Below are 23,372 nucleotides of genomic sequence, written 5' to 3'. Positions count from 1 at the left end.
GTTTTTGTCTCTGCTGCCTGCTCCAAAGTGAACACAAATGTCAGACTGGCTTCTCTGCATCCCTTTGCTTTTAAATCCTTTGCAGGATTAAAAAAAAAAAAAGGTCATATAACTAGAGTGGAAACAACAAGAAGTATTCAGATAACAATTGTATATATGGGTTGAAAAGTAAAATTCAAGGATGTATTGTTAAAAAAAACCACATCTCTTCTCTTGTATTTGTTGGTATCTAGAAAATGCCAATCTCCCAATTTGCCAGTGGGAAACAACTTGGAGGCTGTTGAAACTGTTGTGCTTAACATCCATTAGCAGTAATTACCACAGGATTGACTACACTGCTTATTGCTCCAGAACTGTAACATGGCTATAACTGAGTTCATTCTCCTAAAATGCAGGGAGCTACCTCCTGGATTTATGATTACAAACTTGGAGCAAGGACTTCATTTTTATCCTGGCTTAATACAGAATACACCACATGGTGGACTTTTATTCCTTAAAAAAAATAAATTAAAAGGAAACAAAAATAAGATATTGAAGTAGAGAAATCCATCAGTTTGTTTTCTGTTACCACCCCCAACCCACACACCCACTCCCCTGGCCCCTACCCCTTGAGCAGAGGAAAGCATTAATGCAGAGAAACTTTTTCCTGCTCTTTCCATGTATATTCTATGTATGCACCTAAAAATACATAAAAGAGTAACAAAAAAAGTATTAGAGCTTGCTCCTCTAATGAGAGGAGCCTCTATTAGAGGCTGAAAATGACAGATGCCTCTATTAGATGGTTTCTTTTACTATTTAAGATGTGTGTCTCTACAGTAATTATGGACAGCTGATAAACAGCCATTTTACAATGGTTTTTAAATGTGCTGATTCTGCTATGTACACTCCACACTGTGTTAATTATTTCTCCTCTACCTTGTTTTTCCCCTTAATTTAGTCTCAAAAATTTCCTTCTACTGTGCAGCTGTTATTACACAGCTCTTCCAATGTATTACCTTCTTCATTGCTAGATGAAATATTATTGATGCTTTGTTTTGGCACTTCCTTTGTTAGAAAAAGATGTCTTGTTTGAGACAATTTCAAAAGCCATCCATTACAGGTGAAAAACTCATCTGGGATGACAGTGCTGGAATTTCTTTCACCTGCTTCCAGGGAAGGTAGAAAACAATTCTGCAGAGCTGACAGGACAGGGAGCCAGACCCTCATCAGCATAAATCAGAGAGGCTTTGCTGAAGACGAGGGAGTTATTTTCCATGTAAGGAGCTGGCTAAGTGTACTTTCTGCAGCAGTGCTGGAGTGGCATCAAACACTGACCCCAGGCATTCAGGAGCCCCCACTGCAATAGGGCATTTTATTATTGTTTTGAATGGCTAGGGCTTTATGATATTACATTAAACCTAGTTCCCATGGCAAGAACCACCCACAGCTGGAGCCTAGGCACATCGGTAGATAAGCGTATTCATCAGATGACTGAACAAACACATAACCTTTTAATTATTGTTCTGTTTGTTCTCATGTTTACTGTTAGCTCTGCATCTCTAAGTTGTTGTATACTTGCCTTTGAACACCCTTTCTGGGAAGGGAGAGATTTGCATTAGAGCTTCCTGGAGAACTGGCAAAAGCACCTTTAACCAGTATGTTCAGCTATTTGGGATAGCAGGTTTTCTACTTCTTACAGATACTTAACAGATGTGCCAAATTCAAAGATACTGAGGCCTTAGCTCTGAGACCTCTGAGAAAAAGACCTCATTCTTATTTTATCATACCTAGGCTAAAAGTTGGGCTTCACTGTCAGACCTACAGTCAAACACATGGGTGCTTTAGCAGTGTAAATCATCACCATCTGTAATCTCTGTGTCACCCTCCTCTGCCCCTAAAGGACAAACTGTGGGACAGCAGGTCAATAAGAAATTGTGATGTGGAGAGGCAAGTTTTGCCTTGAGGTTGAATTGATGCAGTTTCCATATCAAAAAAACCCTTGTGCCAAAATTCTGACACACTTCTACCCCAGAGCCACTTTGCTATGGCTTTTTTAGGGTTTCCAAGCTGCAGTTTCTTTAGAAATTGCTTGTACACCTCTGTTAGACCCTTCAACCCTTGAAGTGTTTATTCACTGGTACAAAAATTCTAGTCTCGAAAGTTCTCCTTAGTGTGCTTCGGGACAAGGAGGTTGATTTTGGCAGAGTATCCCCAAAACAAGGGTCCACTGCCAGTGCCAGCATGGGAAAGATCTCACTCTAGTAGATTGCTGAAGCTCTGTTCTTGTAAAAAAACCATTATAATCTCATACCATTGTGTTCTTCTTCAGACCAGAAGTATGCAAACCAGAAATCAAATATGCAAACCAGAAGAGAGAAATACAGCTCACAGTCACCCAACAAAAATACACTGTGAGACTTACAAGCCCTCAGCTTCAGTGGACTCATCAGTTGCAAACTCTGTGGCTTAAAATTACCTTAGAACAAGACTTCACAAATATTCTGTGATGTGTGTTTTGACTAATTCCAGTTTCTTTTTCCAACTTATAGAAATAGTCATAATAAAGCACAATGCCCACCCCCACCCATGGAGCAAAGGAACACAATCGGTCCAGGGTAGCAGCATTGCAGGTGACACACAGCCCTTCCCAACCTTTTTTTTTTTTTTTTCATTTACTTGGTGAGTAACATTGTTTAATAGAAAGACACAAGTGGATTTTGTATTCCTGGAAGTATTTCCATAGCAATCTCTGGGCAGTAATTTTTCACAAGGAATTTTAGTTATTTATAAACTTATTTATGGAGGCCTGAGAATAAAGGTACTACATGCATACCTCACCCACACATTGCATCACAGGTATCTGTGGTACAGATTTCTGCTCTACACAGTTTCTTGGTGTTCAAACATGATTGATGCCAATAAGACAAATTAATTAAAGGCATCCTATCCTACATTAAAAGGGTGGGTTGGCAGAAAAAGGTGGGAGTGGTCCTGTTTTCCATAGTTGCAGTCAGAGTTCCTAAGAAACACAGTTTCAGTCCTGTTAATGTAGGGAGCGGAGGAGTGCCATGTTTGTGCTATTTATTTCACATTTTCTCCATGACCCTCCATCAAGGCTAAAGTACAAAAAGAGAAAGTTCACAGTCAACTCCCTGAAAATATGAACAGTAGATCACTGCTGATGAAGGACTTGCTTTACAGTTCATTGACTACATTCTATCAAGCAGTACTTGCTTTTACAAATGCAAAGACACTGCAAACACCGTATTCTTGTACATGTTTAACACTCCACCTCATTAGGGAAATGGCTCAAATTCCCTGGTGTTTGGCTGATTCACTTCCCATGACAGATCCTTTGCTCTGACTGAACACCAAGCAGCACAGAAAGGCTTTGCTGTGAGCTGTATCCATACTATCCTGCATTATTTCACCACCGTGTATTCAGTCAGATCACATTTCCACATGAGAAAACAAAGCATCTGCTTCTGCACACTAACAACCTCCTTCATTAACTTTCCCTTTTGATTTTATCCACAGACACTACACAGACATACAGAAGCATCTGCTTCTGCACACTAACAACCTCCTTCATTAACTTTCCCTTTTGATTTTATCCACAGACACTACAGATGGGGATAAAGCATTTCTCAGGGCTCTTTGTGATGTTGTGCATTGGCTTTGGTTTGTCCATTCTCACCACCATTGGGGAACACATCTTGTACAGACTGGTCCTGCCACAATTCAAGAAGAAATCCAGGATGAAGTACTGGCTCCATACCAGTCAGGTACGTGTTCTGAAGAGACCCTGTGAAAGTTGTGTGACTGACTAAGAAAGCCTGGACAAGAACAAGGTATAAAATAGTCTGAGAGCACTGACAGTTGGCATTTGAATGGTGACAGTAGCTCCTGGAGCTTGAAGAGCCTAACCTAAGGATGGAATGGGAAGCACAGAAGAAATTATTTAAATAATCAGTTGCAAAGCTCACAGAGGGACCCTTCCATTTGCGCATGTAGCCTCACAGTGCAGCTCTTTTGTATGATGGAAGCAACAGTGTTGTTATCCTGAACTGGCAAACCAGAACATTTTATCTCACTCTTACAGGCTCCCAAACCTGTGAGGCATGCAGGAAATGCTGGGTAACCTCCCTCATTATTCTAGAGAAGCTAATGGGACAGAATTGCTCTGGATGTTTGCGCTAAAGGAAGAAGTTACTTTACAGCAAAAGGCACAAAAGGGAAGAACATCCATTGCTTTAAAGCAGCACAGTGGGAGAAATCTTTTAAAACTGATTTAACACCAAGGATTGTTCCCAAACTATTAATCAAACTTTCAGCTTGCCCTTCTTTGGGAACATACAGGAAAATAAAACTGTTGTAATGACAAAGCACAGACAATTGCTTGTATCCTTCAATGTGCAAAATAATTTATGCTCAAATCCGTCAGACAAAGCCCAAATTGTTGACCTAGTTGTGGAGCCATTTTTAATCTTACTTTTACTAATTTACGTTCCTCTTTTTCCTCCAGAGATTACATCGTGCTCTGAACAGTTCATTTATTGAGGAAAAACATCAGCCTAAGAAAAAACGAATAGAAAAGAGGTAGGAAGTTTTCCATGCCTTAAAACACAAATTATAAAAATTACTTTGAAATTAAATACCTTCTGTTTGGATATATAGTTATGAATCTAATGCACCCCAAAGGTAATAGAATTTAAAAAAAAAGGAAACAAGATAGAAGTGACAAATGAGGGAGGCAGAAATTTATTTTTTCTAGTGTTAAATCTAGCAATCTTGTTCTTTCATGATTGTGCATACAGCTAATAAAAATCCTCCCATTCCAAAGAGAGGCTTTGCAGTTGAAGTCCACTGCCCTTGTGTTTAGGGAATGAAGTTCAGGGAATGAATGACTCCTGTGCCAAAGCACTGGCAGGTAACCAGGGCTCCGAGAGGCAGAGCCTTTAGGGAGAAAGAGAGATCAGGCACTCACATGTCTGAAACTCCTTCAGCTCTCTTCTTTTGCAGAATGAGAAATAAAAAAGCTGAGGAGGGGCAAATGCAGTCCTCTGAAAAAATATTGTGTCTAACAAGTCCTGTGGGAGAAAAAAGTAGGTAACAACTTGGCCTTGTTTTCATAGCTGTGTCTTCTGTAGAGGAGAAGATGGGATGTACAGCTTCCAGGAACACAAGGCATTGCATGGAACTGTGCATGTGCTCAGCAGCTCTACTGGTGCACTTTGTAAGGACACAGACAGCAGCACTGCTTTTCTACAGAGAAGTTCAGGCACAGAGTAAAGAATACAAAAATCTTTCAGAATGTTACTGGATGGTTGGCCTGACTGAAACCTACAGATACCAATATATGCTGTGATATTCCTCTGCTAAAGGCAGAAAATATAAAGGAGTAAGCATCTTTTAAGTTCCTAAGCTGCCTTTATACATGCAAGTGTCTAAAAATGCCTGTAATTGATCTTCTCTGTTAATTCCTTCATCTTATCAAAGAACACCATGTATGGAACCTCCTTGCACACAACCATTCCTGGCTTTTGATCTATGAGCAGCAGGAGAGGCCATGAGTGCTGCAAAATGTTTCCTCCTGCTGCACCTTCCTTGCTGGGTGGAACAGGAAGAGATGGCGCATAAGCCCCTCAGGCAATGGCTTACAAAAAGATCTGTGCAAATAATCTTCCAACTTGGGAGAGTGAAGATGTACAGCACTCCAAAGCCTTCTGCCCACACAGCCGTCAGCCCTGGGTGTGTGCATGCACACCCACCCACTGTCCTTGCTCTTCTCAGCACCTCAGGGCTGCTGTTTGCACAGAATTGGGATGAATTTAACTCAACAGACCCACAAGTGGGGTGTCCAGCTTGTCGTGAACACTCATGTGGCAGGGCACAACACAGAGCTCTCCAATCACATTATCACAGGTCCTTTCATTCCTGCTGGGCACTGAGGAACTCTTAAAAGCACCAAAGGCACAGAAAAGAGGTGGAAAAAACTGGCATCATGCTACTGCTGGTATCCTCATGGTGGAAAATCTGTTGGGTTCCTTAAGGTCATCAAAAACTACAAAAGCTGCTCAGCATCATTAGCCCAATTATAAAAGGTTTTACTGACTTGGTGAAACTGGAGTGCTAACTGTGGACGCTGGTATTTGTTAAAATCAACTGCCTAGACTTGAGAGTCTTCCTATCTTTTATTTTGAAATATGAGAAAATAGCTGATCTGTACAAAAATAAACAACTCTACATACACATCCCTGCTGGGATTCTCTGAGCTCTCTGGTGCATGATCCAGGCAAGGGCTGCTTCTCCTGCCTGAAACCTCCCCTCCTGCCTCTCTTCCAGCACATCTCTTGGAGACCATCCCCGATCGCCACCTCCTTGAACAAAACTTCCACTTTCCAAGTTCCTTACTGCAGGCAGGTGAGAAAAGTAGCCACCCCTTAAACCAACTGCTTTCAGCAGTCACAACCCTGAAATATCAATCTCCTTCCTTAGCCTGCCACTGGGAGCTCCCACCAAGAGGCCTTTTGTCCAAGGACAGCCACAGAAAAGCTCGAGGAGGGAGCAGTTTGAAACACAACTCCTTCTGAGTTTAAACCCCCCTTTATCAAAAGAACACACACCAACCTGCCCTAAAGGGAAAGCTGGCAGGAAAGAGAAGCTCCTCTCCCACAACAGCAAGCTCTGTGCTTCCTTCTGTTCCAGTTGGAGGATGGAGGCCATGGGCTGTTCCTCAGTTTGGGAAGGAACCCTGGGATTGGCCTGATCTGGGAGGGCAGCAAAGGGAAGTCCCCCAGAGAGAAGGAAAAGATTCTCTAGAATCAATAGATTATGAAAATATTTCTGGAGGAAAAAGAATTGAAGCATTTGAAAAATTCCCAGATGGGAATTTGTGCCCCAATCTGACAGCCCCTAAGTCTCTGTGGTGTGTCAGGAAGCTCAGGAATGAACCTGCAAGGCTTGGATAAACATCGTTGGTGTGCGTCCCCCAGAGCACAAGCAACTCCCCAGCAAGACTTCAAGACTAAAGGACAAAGCTTCCCCCTCCAGCTCTCCACACCAGCTCTAGGGAGTCTCTTTCCTTCTCCGTGAGAACAAATGCCCAAACCAGGACAGAGTAGTAAGACGCGAAGGACTAACACTGTAATAAACTTGCACACTGCAACCACAAAAGCTTTCAGAGGCTTTGAAGGACTCAGATTTTCCTGACTTCTGACTTGCAGCTGAGTAATTTCATAACTGAAAAAAAAGTTTTGGGGAAGAAGACATTCAGGGTTCTGTTCTAGCCTCTGCTATGGTTAAATCACAAAAATGTGGTCATGTACATTAATGATTTATGATTAAAGAAAACATAATTCCAGGAATAAAGAAATAATATTTCTATATAACATGTAACAGCAGTCTTATATTTTTCCAGTAGGATGGCTCACAGGAGAGGTCTGCACACACAAGAGCAGGCTCTGATGTGGTATTAACTCTCCTTTCTCTGTTCAGGGTCCATGGGGGGAACACCCAGCATGCGGTGTGGAACACAGCCAACCTGGGCAACTGCCACCAAAAAAAATACATCTGCACCGATGAGGGGCAAAATGAGGTGACAATCCATCAGCACCAGGACCTCCCCCTGCCACAGGGGAAGAGAGAGGCTCCACCTTCCTTAACCACCAACGGGAAAGCAGAGTCCCTCAACACTGCGAGCACCTCAGTGCTGCAAGAGCTGACAGAGCTGGAGAAGCAGATCGAAATCATCAAGCAGGAGCTGCAACTTGCCATGGACAGGAAATCAGAGCTGGAAGAGTATGCACGGACAAACAGAACTGCAGAGCTCTAGGCCAGCATCCCTGTGCCCTTCCCCTTTTCTCCCTTTCTCCCCTTCCTCTGTAAAATTTGTAACACACTTTTGTAATGCCAGAAAGGGGTGCAAAAATAAACCAGGCAATAAGCTCTTCAGGAGAGCAGAATTGCAGCAGCCCACAGCTACTGCCACCCTCCTGAGTTCTCCTCCTTTCAGAGCAAGTTTCTTATTCTCCTGGAAAACACCAGCCATTCCCAAGGGACTGGAGAGACAAGGAGCATCCCAATGAGAGTTCCTCATTTCTTCACCTGACAGTACAGTGAGATTCCACTTTTTAGCCCTTTCTGTGCATTAATTAAAAAAAAAAAAAGATACCAAAAAAAGGTTTAAACCCGTGCCAATGCCAAGGGACATTGGCAGTATGTCCCTTTGTTGGTACATTTTTGTTGTGTTCTGTGTGGGTCTAGTCTCTGTTCATGTGAAGGCTCCTCACGGATGCCTCTTTACAGCAGGTGCTGTTCTGTGTTGGCAGTCCCTTCCCTCCTGGCACAGGCTCACAAGACAAATTCCTGGTGGCAAACCCACCACACATCATTCCTCAGCTCTGTCAGCACAAACAGAGGAGTGGCTGCTCTGAGGCTGTGGTGAAGGAACTCACCCAGCTTAAAATAACTTGGCAAAAACCAAACTACCACTTCTGTCTGCCTGTAAGCCTAGGCTGGGCTTCCACTCCCTCCCAGAGAGAAGCCGTGCAAACACTGCACTGACAGGTGAAGGGATGGATTCACAGTGGCATAGGACAAGGATGAGAAGGGAGAGGGGGCACTATTATAAATCAGTATTTACCTCAAAATTGAAATATTTGCCAGTGTGAAACTACTCCCTTAATATTCTCTGTCTTAAGATGACAATAAGGTCCTTTCTCACAGATGAGGTGACTACAGGGGCTCTGGACCATGATTTATTCAGATACCAAGGTCCCACCAAAACCAAAAGGAGTCACCAAAACCACCCCCTGGGTGAAGAATGAGAATTGTGATTTCAGCAGCAATGTACTGAATGCGTGATGAGGGGAAGGAAGTGTAAGCTGTTCAGCATCTGAATAAACACTTCATCAACCCAGCAGACTTTGTTTTTTAAATATGTTTTCTACCAATTTTTAAAAACCATTTCAACACATCCTGTATTACAGAGAAAAAGAAAGTTTGTAACACTGTCTCTTAACTTTGGTCTCCCAGATAAGTCACCAAAGTAATTTTTCCCCTCCCTGTATCTCCTGCCATCTGCAGAAATGTTGCCTGGGGTGTTCTTGTTAGGTGTAGTTCAAAGGCTGCAGGCGAATTGAGGAAGACATTCTACCTATTTGCATCTCTAATCTTTGAAAAGCCCTTGTATATGAAAAGCTCTGCATCAGCACTAAAAGCTGATCACAGTGAGACCCAGACGAATTAGCCTCAAGAGCTGCTGTTTGTTCCCTGCTCAGGGCTTGTTCTCTGATTTTGTGTGTCTGCTCCTTCCAGTGCAGGAACACGGGGAAGAGAAATTAGGATGTAAAACAAAGAAGTGGGATCCACAGGCCTGCACCTTGGTAGGTATAATAGATCTGGGATGTCCCCACATTCCTGACAAACTTGATGGGCAAGGCACTGAGGTTACTTTTTTTGCCTTCCCTTCCCCTGCCTCCCCCCTTCAGATAATCAGTTTTCTAGAAAGAGCTTTTTCTTTGTGTAGCATCTGGTACCTCACAACCTCCAACATGACTTGTGTAGAACACATGAATATTGCTCTTTTCATCAATACACTAGGAAAGAAGTATTTCAGGCCAATTTTGTAAGTATTTTTATCAAGGCTGTTATGTCCTTGTCTCTACACACGAGCCCAGAAACATATTATAAAAAAAAAATTTAAAATGTTAATCATATCTTAAACAAAAATGTTTTGCTTCAAAGCTCCAAACACCAAATCCTTCAACAAATCAGACTTCATCTAAAAGCAAAAATATAAATGGAAAACTGTCAACCACCTAATAACTACTATTAAACAAGTATTATTTCTGGTGGCTGTCTGAGGAGTTTCTCCCATGTCAAATGCAAAATACAGATTGCTCTGAATTAGTGCATCACCAACTGTGCCTTTTCCGAAAAGACTCAACTTACTGCTGCCCAACAAAGACATACTGTTTTCTTGTTCAGCCACTGCTCCAGCCTGATCCCCTGGGGACAAGAGATTGCTGTGGGTTTCTGTGGGAAGGGGAGTGGCATAGGCACATCAGTGCCTGCAGACTGTGGCAGAGGGGAGGATCTGCTGTGACAGCAGGTGCACAGGAGACTGGAGATGAGGTTTTTTCTTTCTTGTCTCAGACACTGAATTTAGAGAATGTTTTCATAAAGAATACCGTCACTGCTTTACTTTTTTTACCCCAATACTTACTAGTCCTGATAAATTTTAATTATTTCCATACATTCTGTTTCTCGGTGGTTTAATTAAAAGCACAGAGAAACTCAGTTATTTCAGAAATGAGCTTGAAATAAGCTGTTACTTTAGAACAAAACCAAAATTTTCATTGTTTCTAAGTGTTAAAATTATGTCCACCGAGAGAAACTCAGTCACTTCCAAAATGAGCTTGAAATAAGCTTTTGTTTTAAAACAAAACCAAGACTTTTTTTTTGCTAAGGGAGAACAGGAGTTTCCAAACACCTCCATGGAACTAATACAAATTGTTTGAAGTATCCATTTCCTGCCAGGAGCAGAGGGATGCCAACCTGGGCAGAGTTCACACAAAGCTCATTTCCGTAGAAAAGTGATACAAGAGTGACTGGGGATGGACAGAGGGGCTTTGCAGCTCTGCTGGGGCTGCAAAGTTCAGGCTGCTGTTCACAGCTGTAAAAGGAACTCCTGTTGCTGTAGCAAAGGTGTTTGAAGCCAGACAGTTTATTCATGAGCCAGGTCCTGGTGTGATGAAGAAGCATCTGTACCCCAAAATCTACCAGCAGCATTACCACATCATTCCTTAGCCAACTTGCTGCCAGAACCTGTAATCCCGGGAGCAATTTCCAGGGAAAGGGAAGCGGGTTCTACTCTCATTCCTTCTAACAGCTCTTACGCCATTGCAGGAACTCTCAGCAGCCCAGGTTCCCCTTGGAAAGGCAGGATGCAGTGCTCCTTCTCACTTTTCAGGATTCCTCATCATTTACAAGGCTTTACTCATATATTCTGAATGTTTTCCCCAAGATAATGAATAGTGTAAGAGTCTGTGATGAACTCCTTTTACTTTGTATCTGGTATTTCCTGCAGGGAGGGAATGGAGGAAGGCAGGAGATTCCATGCCTCAGGGAAGTGACACCCATGAGACAAACCTCTGAGAGGTGCACCTTCCACGCAAATTAAGTTTACTTAAACACTACATCCCAGGAAGAAATGTCACAAATCAACAAGTTCCCGTTTTGATTTTAGGAACAGGCTTCAAATGCTCCAAGCACAGGGAGCACTGAGACCCTAAGCCACACCACATCCCTGCCAAAATTCCCAGCAGCCATGACAAAATGGCTGCAGAAATAATGCAGCATCCTGGCCCTCCTGTTGTGTCAGGTATAAGCTACTGGGGATAGAGCCAAAGGGACAAAAGTTGTTCTAGCTGAGCATATTTTGAAATGAGAGGAAGGAAGAGATCAAGTGTCTCTACTGAAGAAGTTTAAAGCTTGTGAGAAATGTTTCCAAAAACTGGGCAAAGGATGGGAGAGCAGACAGTACCAGAGGCAGGAGAACCAGAAAAATAAACCAAAGAACAGCTTTAATAAGAATTTGTACCTAACAAGGTCAATCTTTGTGGTAAAGCTGCAGCAAAGGAGCCACTAAAAGCCCTTTTCTGAGAAGGACAATGACAGCAATGCTTCAGCCTAGGGGAAGGTGAGCACATCAACCAGGGCTTGTCAGTGGAATGCTGTTTTCTAAGGGTCTCCAAGATCTCTCCTTTCTCCTCTTGTGGATATTTAGATGTGTTTGTTTGGGGTAGGGTTTCCTAGTGCACCAGCCCTCAAAGGTTCTTACCCTGACTCAGGAAGGTGCACAGGTACCTAAGGAATTGCTCCACTGAGTCTACAGATTCATTTCCTATTGGGACTGTTAATTGGGAAACACTCCCCTCCCAGGAGCAGTGCCATTCCTTGATGGGACTTAATTAGCATCCAAAGCAGAGCCCTCAAATAAAGCTCTCACTAATCTCTGCTGCAGCTCAGCTTCCATCCCACCAAGGCAGCACTTCAGCTGCATGTTCCCACCTTGGCAGTGTGAAAGCAAGGGATGGGAAACTTCCTCTCAGGCACAAAGAGCACACAAAAACTGAGGGCATGACCAAAGGGACAGGGCCAAGAAAGGAAGCAAGATCCAGAGTGTATTTCTTTTGAGACCCTGAAGGCTCCTCCCAGAAGACACTGCAGCTCAGGCAGCAGAAGCTGAGAGGGAGGGAAGGAGGCTGGCTCAGCACCAGCAGGGGCTCTGAGAGGGCCTCAGCCGATGTAGATCCTGTGGAAGTCGTTGGCCCCGAAGGCCGCGTTGCACTTGGGGCACTTGCGCTGCCGTGTGTCGTAGCGCGTCTTCACACACTCGAAGCAGAAGACGTGGAAGCACTTGGTGAGCACCGCGTCCTTCTTACGCATGTTGCAGCACGGGCACATCAGGCGGGCCTGCAACACACACACACACACAGAGACACAGACACACAGAGCTGTGAGGGGCCCTGCAGCCCAGCTGCTGTGCTCAGAGATGTCTCGACATGTAGGTACTTCCATTCCTCAGAAGGACAATGTGGTTTCTCCAGTGCCAGAGGACAGACGAGAGATGTCAGACACTGAAAGTGTGCCTACACACCTTCTGACTAAAGTAAAAAGGGAAGCTGATGGACACAGACACTCACCTTGTAATCCTTGATTTCCTCCATCAGGATCTCATCACAGTTGGGAACCATGTCAGGCTTCTTTGTGGTCTCCAGCTTCCTGCGCAACCTAGAAATATCTTCCTGCAGAAAAACAGGAGACCAAGTGAAGGAGCAGTACATTCTCTGTCAGCTTCTTCAGGGACCAAAGAGAAAGTGCACTAGGCTAAGTCATGCCAGCCATAGTTTCATCCCCTATAATCCAAGAGACAACATGATCATCTGATGCTACAAGTGTTGTCAGTTATCAGGGGACAAAATCTGAAAGAGCCAAGATGTGATGAAGACAAAATCAAAGTGAAACTGGATACCAAGAGCAGTTCAGCTGAAACCCTCTGCAAGCTCAGTGTACAAGGAGAAGGACACTAAAGCAGACAGATCTTGAAGGATTGTGCATAGGGTATATACCTCAGCCCTTTTGAAATTGAACATCTCCTTCTCTCTAGTTACTCTGTTTTCCACAATCTCCTCCTGAAAATCATGTAACTTCTTCTGAGCCAGCTCTAGCTGGGCCTTCAGATCATCTGCAAGCTGGGCTGCATCCATGGCCTGAGAAAGAAAACCAGTATATAAGGACCAAACACAGAACAACAGCTCTAGTGGTCTCTAGTCCCTTGTTATTACCTTATTATCAACAAGTTTTAATCATTTAGCTTCAAGACTCCTTTGGGCAGAGCCAAACCTTGGCACACTGCAACGCACATCTCTTACAAAAACACAAATGATCATCCAATTCTCTTCTTAACGTATTTTCAGCCTTCCAGCTCCCATGTCTTCTCTATTAAAGTGTTCAGAGGCAGTTTTATAGCTGAACTAGACAGAACTGCACGATACCTATTTCTAACAATCTCTCTTCACCAGTTCTCTTCTGACTTTATAACCAAGTGCCCTTAATACCACAAATTGTCATATTAAACAGAGGTCACTGCTGAATTCTCCCCAGCTCCTCTTCACAGGGATATTCCTGCTTTCCTTTCTGCCTGTTTTAATGTAATTTCTGCATTTCTACTAAATTTTAATGTAATGACTGACAGAAAGAGAAATTTAAAAAAACCCCAGAGGTACAGAACTGAATTCTCCTTATAAATTTAGTTAGCAAATGATTGTGACTAGCAGCAGTGAAACAGACACATATATACATGCATTCAGCTTAAAACTAATTAGGGAGGGGAAAAAAAAGCTGTAAGCTAAAGACCGCTTCTCTCAAAACAAACTCATGTGGATAAACAGAATTCAGAGGTGTCTCAAGACAGTTCCCAGCATCAGATCTCTGGATTTAGGTTATTAAGACAGACATTTCTTATAACTGGCACTGACCACCAAGATGAAATTTGGATTATTCTCTCCATTATATACTTATCTACCACAGAGCAACAGCTTCTTGTGTTACCACCTTTAAAACATCACAAACTCATAGGCTGTTTCCTATCTAGCCATCCCCCACAGTGGGAAAGACAGAAATTAATTGACTCTTTCAAGAGCCTCTCTCCCCACACAAGTTCCCTGATTGTTTCTGTTCTCTGGTTCCACTTGCACAGGACGTGGGGAAGGTGGAGGAGGGATCACTACTTGTAAAGAGGTGAAAACAGTTTTAACCAGACATGGTTAAAATGGACTTAAAGATCAGAACGGGACACGGGCAGGAAACCAGTAGTTTCCAACGGTGGCCACACGGTGTCACCAACGCGCTGAGCTGCAAGTGGAGCCAGACTCGCTGACTTGTACCTGGAGCAAAGTGCAACACAGCGGAAGAGCAGGCTCACAACTGCTGATGAGGTTTTCTGCAGACACACCACTGCAAAGCTGAGGGCAGCCCATCCCACAGGACACCTTCACCCTCACACGGCTACAGATGTCTCACCTTGAGCTTTTCATTCTGTGTTGTTACTTCCTCAAGATCCTGATGTAGCTCCTCCAGTTCATTAAGGTGATTCCCAGCAAGCTCTTTATTCTCTTCCAGCTCTGCATTCATCTCCTCAAACTGTTGGGATAAACTGCTTGTAAATCCTACTGTTAATGTGTCTCCTGAGAATGCTACTGAACTATCTGATCATGCAGTAACAGCAATTACAGACTGAGAAGTCAGGTCACTTGACCAAGCGAGTCTAATTCCACCAGGTGTGTTTTAAGCAGAAAACTCATACACAGACAAAATGGCTTACCCAGAGTCACCCAGCTTTGTGGCACAGGATCTAAAAATGATCTAAAATATGTATCTAAATTCTGTTCAAATTGTGGCCCTTGTTCTCCTTGACTGTATTCTTGCCCTTGCCCACAGCCAAGCTCCTGACCTCACCTTGTGGGCATTAATGGTGATTGTTCCCCCATAGAGGCTGCTCCCAGCTCCATACACCTTGTAGTCTTTGGAATTTACCTGCAAAAAATGCAAGAGATTTCCTCAAGACCCAGTGAAATACCGACAAGAGTGATGCAGCAGATCCAAGACCAAAGAAGGTACACAGCAGGGTCTCAGCTCTCCCAGCAAAGTCCCAGAGAGGATGTCACATGCCCATCCAACATCACTCCCCTTCCCAGCTTTCCTGGCCAGCGCTCACTCGTTCCAGGACGTCGGCCAGGTGGCGGTTGAGCCTCTGCTCTCTCTTGCGGATCTTGTCAATGTCCCACTGAAGGTCGTCAATCATGGTCTCCAGGACAGACACTCGGGATTCTGCTGTCTCCACCCTCTCTTGCAGCTTGGAGAACTGCAATCAAAGGAGTGCTTCAGCCAGCACATTGCATAGTGCCAATTTTTCCTGATGCTGCTCAGGAGTCATTTCTCTTATTCATCATGTGCTTTTCATCTGTTGCTGTGGTGACAGACTATTCATGAACTGTCCTGAATTTTACACTGGCCCAATCCCAAGACACCAACAAAAATAAAACAAAACAGAAAATAGAGAAAGAGCGGGAAGCTGGTAATATCTGGCAGAATACAGAGGCAGCCACCTCAGCTAATTCAAAGGCTTTTTTGATTTTAATCTTTTCAATCCCTATGTCCATCTACACTACCAAGCACCTAAGTGCTCAGAGGTCTAACGCTGGGCAAGACCAGCATTAACACAATCTTTAAATAAACTGAAATCTCTCAAACAAATGCTGCTAATACTGTGAATCCTTTAACAACTGGGATCATCCTGTAACTGGCATCATTACACTGCCAAACACCACAGAGAAACCAAGTAACTGAGAATGACAGGAATGCCACCTCCACTGTTCCAGGTATCTACACAGCCACCTCAGCATCATCTGCCCCTAGTTCCCCTGCTCTCCCCTTTCCTTTAAAAGTTAAATCCATTCAGTTCACTGACTTGCTTCTATCCTTTCTTTTAGTGATGTAACAAGCAAATCAATCTGATTTATATAGAAAATCTATGTACAGCTCTCCACAACAACCTTTTTCATAATGTTCAAATCATGTTCCTCCTGTGCCTCTCCAAGGAAATGAGCTGCTTTCCAATCTATGGGAACCATAAATGATGCTAAGCAGCTCCCCAAAGCAGATTTCTTTCTCTCTCCTTTTTATACCTCCTGAGACATGACTCTGTGCTTCTCCTGAAGAACATCAGCCAGTTCCTGCAGCCGTCCATTCTCGTGTGACAGGTAGGTATTCAGCTCCACTACTGCTTCTTCCATCAGTGAAATATCTGAAAGGTGCACAAAGGAAAGGAAATTAATGGAAATCAATGAACACTGATTTTAATTCCTGAACAGCAAAGAGAGAAATAAGGAAACAGAAAAGGAGATTTCTGGGTCTAACTTCAGTTTACTTTACCTCTCCCACGCGTGCTTCCTGAGGGCCTGATCTCCCTCCACAGAGAGCTTTGACCTGCACTCCGTAAGCAAAAGGCTCTGCAGTTTAACAGTGCTGCCCATTTCTGACCTGGGAGCCATCCCCTCTCACCAGAGATCACTTCAGCTGTGTCCGTGCCAGCAACCCAGAGCATGCCCTTGGAACCCAGGGACGCCCCAGTGCTGCCCAAATTCATGCAGAAACCTGCTGCAACAGGTGGCCCAGGGTGACACACCAGGCCAACACACCATGACACCATGTGACAACAACAGCACCAGGGTGACAGGTGAAACACAAGCACCTGAGGACAGGCTCACATGGCACCAGTGTCAAAGCTACTACAGTTTATGACTGCCAGCCAAGGACAGCAACACTTCCCTACACCAATGCCAGACTTGGTCAGAGCACACAGAAGGCACATCAAGCATGAGCTGATATTCCACACAAGGCTTCTTTCAAAAGATTCAAAATCTAACCTTAAGCTAATGATGTTTTTTCAACAGTCATCTGAGTCTGAAGTGAATCTGCTACATTAATTTTTAGAAGCTGGTCATTTGGCTTTTTCTGCAGAACTCTGCTACATTCAAAACTGACAGCTACACTAAGCACACCACACCATGAGATAGGTACAGTTTTGCTCAGGACTCAGTGGAAACTGAGCAGCTTGTTATTCCTACACCCTCTACGAAACTGCAAAGAAGGAGTCCACCATCAGTTTGCAATGCTGATTTCATTCTTTACTTGTAAGCATGAAGCATTTCATGTGGAGGCTGAGGACCTCTGGCTAGGAAGGTTCAACTGCTCTCTGACTTCTCAGCCACATGAACACAGTACTGCAGAAACAAGCTGCCCAACACTCTGAGCACAGCCCCCAGCATTCAAATACAGGGGTAGCTACAATGCACTTCTGGCACATGGTCCTTTAGAAGAGCTTTTGACAACAAGAGTTTGGAAAGTCAAACAAATTCATTTTGGAAAACACATGCATGTGAGAAGGACTAGACCTTAATGTCCACAATGCAGGATCAGGTCTAAGGTGGGGGCAGATAAGCATTCTTGAATACCTGCCACCTTGGTCATACCTCCACTGTTCAGCTTGTGAGACAGCACATCCACCTTCTCCTGTAGCTTGTCATACATTGTCACAATCTGGGCAACAGCACGGCGGGAGGACTCCACACGCTCCTGCAGCTGAGATTCTATCTCCTCACTGGTACTGCTGGCTAGAGTGGCCAGGAAGGAGAATGCTGGCTCCAGTCCTTCCCCTGGGAACATAAAGAAGTGAGAAGAAGTAAGTGTGTTCTAGAAGGTAGCATCACTGCTCTTTACAATCACAAAAAAAAAAAGTCTCAGTCAGCCTTTAGAAATGGGTATCAGCATTGTCCATAGCTGAAATCCACCTTTCCCACTGTCCCCAGACAGGTGCCTCACCTCGTTCCCTCTCATCTTTGCGCTCCTGGTTACTGTCAGAGTCTGGTTCGGGTTCTGGCACCACCAGTGCTTTTCTTTCAGACAAAAGGTCTCCAAGACCTTGGTCCAGGTCGAAGCGTTTAAGGATGATGCAGATATTTTCATCAAACTGAATGATGGGACAGGCAAGGCAAGACAAGGTAAAGAATGGATGTGAACAAAAGGACTGCAGTGGTACAGGGGAGACAAGAAAACTGTACATGAAGTAACAAAAGCTGTTACCAACCTGATTCCAGTAGCGGTTGATGATCAGCAGAGAGGCATCGTCGGTGGCCTGCCGGTGCTCCAGCTTCTCAATGTGCTCCCGCAGCTCATCTTCGATAGCCTGGCGCTGGTCGAGCATCTCCGCGAGCTTCCGGTTCTTGGTCTGCAGTGTCCGGATGTCCAGCTCCTCCTGGGCACAGGCACACGGCACACAGGCCAGGTCACAGAAGGACTCAACCTGACCCCAGAGACATTTCTGCCTCCAGATGAAAAAAACCAAAAGGTGGATGGAGTGGGGGTATGCAAGGAAGACATACTGTTGAAGAAACACCACCAAGTTTAATGGTCTCCACAGTGGTGCCCGAATCTTCAACCCCTGCCTTCTTCTCTGGAGGTGCAGAAGGGCCAGGCTTTCCAGCCGTCCGTTTATTGCCAATTCCAGATATGGTGGCTGAAGTGTACAGATTCCCACCTTCTCCAAGTTCTCCCTGAACATTAAAGAACGCTATTAAAAAACCACCAAATACACATCCACGAGGTCAATTTGATTTGCAGATTTTAACGTGCTGACCCATCACGGTAACAAAATGCCCAAAACAGAGAAAATCATGGAACCAGAAAGATTTTGAAAAATATTTGTTGGGAGGAATGGATTAAAAGTGGAAGACTGGTAAGGAGGACTGTAAATCATTCAAGTGACCTTGCAGCTGGGAGTAACCCTTGACAAGCCAGTGATCCTCTGGCACAGGCCGAGTCTAAGGGTGCCCACGTCTCTAATACTGCACCTCTGCCCAGGTGTTGCTTTGGGGATCCCACAAGTAGCAAGGTAATGGAAATAAATCTATTCCTTGTGTTCTAACTGGGAGTTTGTGCCAGCTTGTGCTGACTCACACGTTCTGGTCCAACACTAGCAGCAAAAGACACCAGCAGGACCTGCACTGCAAGCAGAAAGTCCATGGGGAAAATATCCACTGCTCTGTAATGTTAGAATGGAAGCACTGTACCTTATCACCCTCTTTGCAAAAAAATCTTCATCCAGGTTCACTCTCTGTTTTTCTGCATAACAAAAATGAACCAGGTTAGACTTTGGAAAAAAACTGAGACAGTGTGGATGCGGCACCGGTTCACTGCACAACAACCAAACTGTTCCTACTGAATCTGCACACAAAGCCAATCAAAGCTGAGGGCAGCAACACCCTGGAAATAAAGGAGCTCTGTACTTAGAGAGCTCACAAAACTACAGAACTGAAAAGCAACTTGGAGCCAAGGCTTGCAAAGACCCATTCCAAGAGTTTTGCTGTGTACCAGGAGAGATGCAAACATTTTTCAAGAGAACCTATTCCTAACTCAATCCAGTCTGAAAAGCTCTGGACTACTAGAGAATCACAGAACAGCTGGGGCTGCAAGGGAGGACAGGAGGTCACCTGCCCTGTGCTCCTGCACAAAGCAGGCTCAGCCAAAGCAGGTCCAGTCCAGGGCTTGCCAAGGGCCCTGTCCAGGCAGCCTGAGCATCTCCAGGCACAGAAACTCAGCCATGGCTCTGGGCAGCCCCTCTAGTGCTTGATCATCCTCAACATTAAAAAAGGCTTTTCTCATGTCTGAACAGTATTTCCTGTAGTTCCCTAAAATATTATTGAGCAAAATTACAAGTGTATCCTCAAAAGGTTTCCAATACAAATGGAGCGGCTGGAGATGAAACATGGAACCAATCAGATCTTCACTAGACGTGAGCTGCATTCTTCTCCCACAGCCACTGGTGCTGTGCCAGCCTCTAGACTGAATGAAACCAGAAGTGAATGAAGTGCAGACCCTGTCAGTAAAACCTGACTCATTCAATTTAAGCCTATAATGGCATTGACAGTCAAACTAGGGGTTATGAACTGAACCTTCCAGTTCCTACCTGCTTGAATTGAGCAGTTCTACTGAAGGCAACAAGGCCATTGCCTTTTGTAGATGAAGCTGGTACACTACTTTGCCAAATCTCAGCATTTCACAAGCATTTCAGCTCGGCAGTGCCCTTCATCATATGCAAAACAGTATAAAGATTATTTCTAAGTGAGTGATTGAAACAGCACATATGGGGATCCTGTGAGGTATCTTTTAAGAGAAACATTAAATTACACCTCAAATTTAAAAAGACAACTGTCATGGAACCATTTTCCTTCTCTTAGCATCAGCACTGACTTTAGCTGGAATTCCACACTCAAGTTAGCTTGGTGGTAGAATGTTTACAGATTCCAAGTATGGGCCTGGGTTTTACAGGCTTTTGGAAAGCTGAGATGAAAGCTGAGAGGGAATGAGGTTTAGGTTAACTTGCAGGAAAAAATGTTCCCTCCTGAAAGCTCAATTACTTACTTGTTGGAGGTGGTGAATTTGCCTAAAGAGGTAGAAATACGAGCAGTTAAGGGACATCAGGCAGGGTTTTCAGAAGAGACAACAGGTAATCAACTGCTCAATGGAGATGTTCAGAAAGCAGGCTTCTGCCAGAGGTCTCTGGGATCCTCCCTTTGCTCCAGGTGACTCAGCTGTTGCCGGGGGGTGGGTGGGGAAGGGGGGGGGGGGTGGTCTATGTCCTTTCCAGGGATGTTGGGTGTATTTTATATTTTACTGAGATGCCCTGGGCAGGAGGGATTAAATATCCTCTGGTAGGTATGCTGGCTGGCAGGGTGGTCAGAGGAGTTTCCAGCAGTCTCAGCAACTATTTGATCAGTGTGAGAAACGAGGCTCACTCTTTAAAATTTTGAAAGGTGTACAAGGGATAAAGCAAAAGTAACAGCACTGGGTGCATAGCCACATGTGTCACTGCTGAGGCAGGGATGGAAATGAAGAGACTCCATCTTCAGAAGGCAAAGAATAATCTTTATTAATAAGTACTGTTATGAATGAGCACAAGAGGCTATCTGTGCCAATCAATGAAATTTATTGATTACAGTATATGTATGAAAGCGGAAGCAAAGCAGCGCTGGACGGCAGGCGAGTCAGCGCTCCGCCAACTGCCGCGCAATTCACTTGAGTCCGTCCCCTTTTATCCTGTCGTCTTTCCGGGTACGTGTCAGTATGATCTGCGCCTGCGCCCCCTGTTGCTAGGTGGTCGTTCCTCTGCCTCTTGGTGGTCGTAGGATGAAGACGCCTCATCTTCCTCGCGGTTGTCCTTGAAACCTGGGGATTTCTCAAGCACATACCATTGCAACATAGGTCCGCCCACATGCCTTTGCGGTTACATATTTACAGAACAGACTGACCTCAGCCTGTTTCTTATCTCAGCCTGTTTCTTGAAACATCTCCATACGAACAAAAAGGTCATGTTATCTCTTACAATTCCCCCCCCTTTTTCTTTTTAACCTTCTTTTTGTTCGTTAAAGCGGGTTAGTTCTTTCCTGCTAAGTTCTAAGTAATCTTCACCCGCCTCCCCCGTAAGGGGTTCATATTTAGTACGAATCATCAGCAAATGGGCTGCTTCTAAACGGCTCTTCACTACGGCTACTGCTTTATTAAGAATACAGGGGCCAAAGGTTAACGCCAAAATCAGTAAAATTACAGGTCCTGCAATTGTGGATAAGAGAGTTGTGAGCCAAGGGGAGTGAGTAAACCAGGTCTCGTACCAGCTTTGCTGGGACTCCCTCTCTTTCTTCCTTTGCTCAATTTGCTTGCGTAGCTCTGCCATAGTATCTATTACAATACCAGTGTGATCTGCGTACATACAACATTCTTCCCGCAGGGCCACGCATAGGCCTCCTTGTTGTAAAAACAGTAGATCTAATCCCCTCCTGTTCTGTAGCACAACCTCAGATAATGATCTTACCGATTTTACCAGCCCATCTATTGCCTTCTCTATTCTGCTTAAATCCTCGTCTACTGAGATGCGCAAATTTCTCATACCTTGCTGTTAATTTACCAGGGAGGCTACTCCGGTCCCAACCCCAGCCCCCCCAACGCTTAGCAATACAGCTACAGTGAGAACCGTCAAGGGCTCTCTTTTTACTAGGTGGTGCTCAGGAGTTATCTGATGTTCTAATACATAGTCCCTGGGGTGGTATGATATGCGGGGGACTATTAGTACTTGTATACAATAGTCCGAACTCTCATTGAAATGGTCTATGGACAAACAAGGGGTAACTCCGAGGGTGTTACATACCCACTTGGTATTGGGTGCAGGTAAAAGCCATTTGGCTGTTTTATTACCCCCTCTAATGCTGGTTGTTGTGTTGCATAAATGCTGCATATCTACAGGCACTCTTCCCACACATCTCCCTTTCCCGCTTACTTGTGCTAAGGTTACTCCTGGGGTCCTATCTTCTTTCCCTTGTTTCCACAAGCATTCTTTAGGGTTTGTTCCATTAACTCTTCTAGCTTTGGCGGAATTTCCTATGGCCTCATAAAAGGGAGGGTTTATCATATAGCAGAGCCAGCACCCCTTGGTGAGATTTGGATAGGTATGATTTAGGACAGTAAAGGTGGCTTGCATTACTCCCCACAATGCCGTATATTTTTTAGTAGGCACCTGCTGACCTGAACCAGTAGTGTTCTCAAAGGTACTCCCCGAACTTTCATTACCACCTGAATATGTTTCATTAACGCCTAATTTTCCATTTATTGCTGGGTTCGGACCCACCGGGCTGGGATCATGGGGAATCGGCTCCTTTTTTATCTGGATTAAATTTCCCAAGTCTGTTCCCTCTTGCCAATGTCTAATTCCCCAAGTTTTTCCTACCAACCATCCCACGTCATCAGGTTGGGTGACATTGAAATAGAAATGCGTGCAGTTTCCCCAACACTGGTCAACCGTCCCTACACAACCAGGAATCCATGCCGCAGGCTTCTTACATCCGAAAGGGCCATAGCTGACCTTCAAGTACTTGTCAGGTCCTCCTCCTGGGGTAAACCCAAATGCTATAGTTTCACATCCCCAATAGGCACAGTAATAATGCCCTGGCCAATGACAGTATGCCTTCCCTGGGTTTGAAGCCGGGCACATATAGAACGATGTTATATTCAAAAGCTTCCCACAAGAGGGAGCTCGGGTCATGTTGCATACTCCTGCAACAAAGTTCGGTGCCCCGGAAGAAATGATAGATTGTAGTTCATGTAGGGTGTCATGAGTCTCCCACCTGCTTAAAGTCCATTTAAAAGGTTCATGCGATTTACAAGCACAAACATGCCATCTTAAGAGCAATATAACTAACTGCAGAGCTAGGTGGAAT

At 44.4% G+C, this 23,372-nt stretch overlaps 2 protein-coding genes and 2 long non-coding RNA genes across 4 annotated transcripts in view; 2 read left to right on the top strand and 2 right to left on the bottom strand.

Annotated features, from left to right (window-relative positions):
• LOC137464469 (glutamate receptor ionotropic, NMDA 3A-like) overlaps positions 1 to 8,173 on the top strand; it is a 65,436-nt gene extending 57,263 nt beyond the window's left edge. Inside the window, 3 exon segments of the mRNA XM_068175843.1 lie at positions 3,600 to 3,764; positions 4,505 to 4,578; positions 7,477 to 8,173. Of these exon segments, the coding sequence (XP_068031944.1) occupies positions 3,600 to 3,764; positions 4,505 to 4,578; positions 7,477 to 7,813 (576 nt within the window). The 3' untranslated portion in view covers positions 7,814 to 8,173.
• Positions 1 to 23,372, top strand: part of LOC137464475 (uncharacterized) — a 269,516-nt gene that overhangs the window by 231,996 nt on the left and 14,148 nt on the right. The window lies entirely within an intron of this gene.
• On the bottom strand, positions 3,313 to 3,677 carry LOC137464479 (uncharacterized). The gene is made up of 2 exons (XR_010994249.1): positions 3,563 to 3,677; positions 3,313 to 3,479 (listed from the first exon to the last, which is right to left on the bottom strand). It is a non-coding gene; the product is annotated as an uncharacterized lncRNA (long non-coding RNA).
• LOC137464472 (E3 ubiquitin-protein ligase BRE1A-like) overlaps positions 14,539 to 23,372 on the bottom strand; it is a 121,436-nt gene continuing 112,602 nt past the window's right edge. Inside the window, exons 2-10 of the mRNA XM_068175846.1 lie at positions 19,176 to 19,227; positions 18,489 to 18,659; positions 18,194 to 18,361; positions 17,929 to 18,076; positions 17,580 to 17,762; positions 16,233 to 16,351; positions 15,263 to 15,409; positions 15,004 to 15,081; positions 14,539 to 14,688 (exon numbers count right to left, since the gene is read on the bottom strand). Of these exons, the coding sequence (XP_068031947.1) occupies positions 14,554 to 14,688; positions 15,004 to 15,081; positions 15,263 to 15,409; positions 16,233 to 16,351; positions 17,580 to 17,762; positions 17,929 to 18,076; positions 18,194 to 18,310 (927 nt within the window). The 5' untranslated portion in view covers positions 18,311 to 18,361; positions 18,489 to 18,659; positions 19,176 to 19,227 and the 3' untranslated portion in view covers positions 14,539 to 14,553. The remainder of the gene's footprint in view (positions 14,689 to 15,003; positions 15,082 to 15,262; positions 15,410 to 16,232; positions 16,352 to 17,579; positions 17,763 to 17,928; positions 18,077 to 18,193; positions 18,362 to 18,488; positions 18,660 to 19,175; positions 19,228 to 23,372) is intronic.

The sequence above is a fragment of the Anomalospiza imberbis genome, chromosome Z, assembly GCF_031753505.1.
Source record: "Anomalospiza imberbis isolate Cuckoo-Finch-1a 21T00152 chromosome Z, ASM3175350v1, whole genome shotgun sequence".
Taxonomy (NCBI): domain Eukaryota; kingdom Metazoa; phylum Chordata; class Aves; order Passeriformes; family Viduidae; genus Anomalospiza; species Anomalospiza imberbis.
Note: the sequence above shows the minus strand (reverse complement) of the source record. Positions and strands in the feature narration are given on the sequence as shown.